Below are 4,107 nucleotides of genomic sequence, written 5' to 3'. Positions count from 1 at the left end.
AACTAGAATTTCTTTAGATGAATTTTAATCCAAACAAAGCACTAATAGTTCAAGACTTAGTGTTAATATTATTATTATTGAATATAACAGGCAGCCACATGACATGAGGTAGCAACCCAGGGAAGAATTTCCCTGTCATATGTGCTTGAAATAAAGGGTATATTAAATTGATGGTCAATCAATCAAGATTGAAATAAAGAATGGGCACAAACCATCGTCACAGAGACTTAAATGAAGAACAGAGGAGGGAGATAAAGAGAGAGATGGATGTGAAGAAAATTGTGGTGGTCGTAGAAGATGTGAGTGTTGCTAGAACTGCTCTTCAATGGGCCCTTAGAAACATCATTCGCTATGGTGACATAATCACTCTTCTCCACGTCTACCATCCCACAGGATCAAGAAGCAGAACCAAAGCTCGTCTTCTTCGTCTCAATGGCTTCAAATTAGCCCTTTCCTTTCAAGACATCTGCAACAACTACTCCAACGTACGTCACCTTTTCTGGTTTCTTGTGTTCCTATTTTTTTTCTCTTTCATTTAATTTTACTATGTTCAAGTTAACGGATGTGTGCCATAATCATAGGATTGTGTTACAGACAAAGGTTGAAATTGTTGTCACGGAAGGGGACCAAGAAGGAACCAAGATTGCTGCCACTGTGCGAGAGATTGGAGCTTCAATGCTTGTGGTTGGACTCCATGATCATAGTTTTCTTTACAAGTAAGTCCAATGTCAAAATATTTCCAAATTTTGAGTTCAATTTCATTTTATTAGTATAGTTGAAAATTGTGACGGATGGAAGGATGAACGATGACCCCCCTCAATGATGTTATTTTAGACAAAAGTCTAGTGTCTTTGGATGTGTTTGGGGAAAATAGAAGGGTTTATGTTCTAATTAGAGGTCAGCTTCTACCAGATAGGTTCTGAGGGTTTCACTTAATTATACTCGGCTGTCTAGCTGATCCTGGCGTTCACAAGACAGCATCAATATGGATTAGTGGGACCTGGGTTTATTAATAGTCCAATTTGTATTGTGTTACCTCTTTCTGCTGCTTTAAATTGAAAAGGTTTATGCCAGTGAGTTTCAAAATTTGTCACGAAGAAAAGCCTTCTTTAATGGTGACAAAGCTAGCCAAAAGCTTTTGGGATCCACTTCTCAGTCTGCTTTGCCTGTAAAAGAACCTTCAGAAATGCCCACAACATTAATTATTTCTAGTTTCACATACATTTATTAATATAAAATTTATAATTAAAATTAAGATAATCATATTTAACGATTCAAAGTTCATTTTATTAAATTATGTTTATTTTTCTTCTCATAAACTTAAAATATGTCGCAGGACCATTGAATTGCATTAGACACCTACTCGCCTATACAATGCTTTTGTAGTAGTACTAGGAGAAATCATAGAACTCAAAACAGTGTTTTTATTCATTGGTAATAGATTCGCAATGGCCCATTCCCATAAAAGCATAGCCAGCAACTTCAACTGCAGAATAATTGCCATCAAGGAGCCTTATGCGTCACCAGTGAGGCCCATGATATCAGCAGTGGCTGTTCTAGATAGTTCAACCAACGTGGACTTGTCGCTGATTGATCTTTCTAGATTACAGTAAGTTTCATGCCGATCACGCTCATCATCAATAATTTGATTCATTTCTCAACATGCTAGATTGCTTACTTGAGATTAGGAATTTAGACTTCAAATATTATTAGTCGTTTCCAATTGCTGCATAAGTCAAGCCATATTTCATAGTGCATCTTTCTTTGTTTTTAATCCAAAGATTTAGTCTTAAAACTAGGTTTAAGTATTTAAAAGTAATAATTATTTTATTAAAAATAAATATTTATTATACCCAAACTCAACCGTACAAAAAATTGAGGTTACAAAATTTGTTACTAAAATGAGACTTCAACAATTGTACTTGTCATAGATAGATTTGGATCCTCTTGTAATCAATATGCAGGTGAATCATGCGATTAATATGATATATTCATATAAATAAATTATTTATTATATTTAATTAATAATTAACTCGGTTATAGAATGGCAATGCAGAGTCCCTTCTTCACCTCCACCAAAAATACCATACCGAATCTGCCCAAACCCGTCTGCAATTATATGGAGATCAAGGAAGTGTAGGAGAAGGTGAAGATAATTTCGTACACATTTATTTATTTTTCCCTTTCCAGTTTCCTATAATTAATGATCACGTGCCACACATACACGTGCAAGAGGTTGCAATTGACATAGAATACTTTGGTTGTTTTTATGCCTAAATTTTTCTGATTGTACAAAGGATCCTGTGATATAACATTACCTTCTCACAGATTCGAAGATCGAGGTAGACTTATGAGTTTCTTTTATATTTATCTTACAAATCTTGCCCCAGCTAGAGCCACTTGACGCCGAAAATGCCTCACCAATTCAAATCCTACTAATAAATAAATATATATTATCTCATTTTACTGAAAGATGAACAGGATTTGAGAAAACATATCTGAATCCGTAAAGTTTGATGAAATAAATGCAATATTATATCAACCTTTGGTGTAATATATATATATATATTTATATATATATTAACTAAACCCTCATATTTTTTTACAAGACATGATAATTGAGACATGACAAGTTTTTTATTAGACGAGAGGAGAGAAAACTTTTTCTAACTTAAGTATATTAGAGATCATGACCATTATTTCTATTTTAGATTTATTAAGAATCTCATTATCTCCTCATGGACTTAAACTTAATTTTTTACTTATTAAATTCATATAATATTTTATTAGTAATTTGAAAGACTTGCTAAAATTAGGCTATTTATATAAAATCATAAAAAATTGTAAATAACTCATATAAATGTTATAAATAATATGTAACCTACCTTACTTTATTAGAAATATAAAATTTTTAATGATCTCTCACTTGAGCTACATATTATTTTGATATTTATTTCACAAAAACTTTAAGTGCGCAACTCTATGTTATTTACTTTTAGTTTATCAAATTTCAGTGTAATAAAATTACAATGATCACTATAGTGAAATCTATTTCAATGACTTTGAAATAAATGTTAATAAGTGGCATGAAAATTACATGTAATATGATCTTAATCATGTTTATCTCTGACTGGTCCAACCTTTAATTTTTATAGAAATAAATTTAAAACTGGAATATAATTATAGCATAAAACAAATTCATAATAGATATAGAAATGTTTAATTTAATTTGTATAAAAGAAAAGTATATAGAATATAAATGAAAAATAAGAAATTACACACATGTTAGCAGTGTGTTCATGCAAAACTTTAGGCACTAAGCCCTTGGTAAGTGGATCAACTAGCATAAAATCGGTCTCTAATGTACTCTTATTGTTATTGGAATAAAAAGCTGTTGAGTTGTTGTAACAATAAATTTTTAATGGTCTTTCAATACTGTCGACTAGACACAAATTAGTGACAAGGTTTTGTAGCAATATACCCACCTGCAATATACCCACCACAAATGTTTTATTTGGACGAGTATAAACTTGATCGTACATCAAACTTTTCACAGCTAATGCATAGGGAATTTGTAACACCCTTAATTTATTGTTCAATTTATGTAATAATTTATAAAATAAGAAAGGAAGATAAAGTAAATTTCTTTATACTTACAGTGTGAAAATTGACGTAAAATTTAAACTTTCACTTTTATCATTCATTTTATGAAAATGCAAAGGTATTCAAAACGAGATGAGATAAATATTTACTATTACATTGTAACTTGCTAAATAAATTTACACTTGAACAGTAAGAAAATATACGTATATTAACTTTCATTTTGATATAAGAGTTCAATATTTACAAATCAAAACCTCAAAATACATTTGAACTTCATTTAGGTAATTATAAAATCAAAATACTTTAAGTCCTAATGAGCAGTCTATCTCCACACCGAAATACTGAGTTGGTCAAAGTTCTTGGGTAAAACGGAATGGTCTTTCAAGATGATCGTGATCATGGAAAGTATAAACATAATTTATAACATCTTATGTATGAACCATCCCTGTATATACATACAAGTTGATGGTATGGTGGACTCTACCATTAATAGGGTATGAAAAA

General features: G+C 31.1%; 1 protein-coding gene across 1 annotated transcript; it reads left to right on the top strand.

Annotated features, from left to right (window-relative positions):
• Positions 1-263: 263 nt before the first annotated feature.
• On the top strand, positions 264-2,150 carry LOC113874190. Its single transcript, XM_027512414.1, has 4 exons — positions 264-485; positions 595-716; positions 1,442-1,609; positions 2,057-2,150. Exons 1-4 carry the CDS (start codon positions 264-266, stop codon positions 2,148-2,150), a joined length of 606 nt encoding a protein of 201 aa, XP_027368215.1.
• The last annotated feature ends 1,957 nt before the right edge of the window (positions 2,151-4,107 follow it).

The sequence above is a fragment of the Abrus precatorius genome, unplaced genomic scaffold (genome assembly GCF_003935025.1).
Source record: "Abrus precatorius isolate BTA unplaced genomic scaffold, Abrus_2018 Scaffold8, whole genome shotgun sequence".
Lineage (NCBI taxonomy): Eukaryota > Viridiplantae > Streptophyta > Magnoliopsida > Fabales > Fabaceae > Abrus > Abrus precatorius.
Note: the sequence above shows the minus strand (reverse complement) of the source record. Positions and strands in the feature narration are given on the sequence as shown.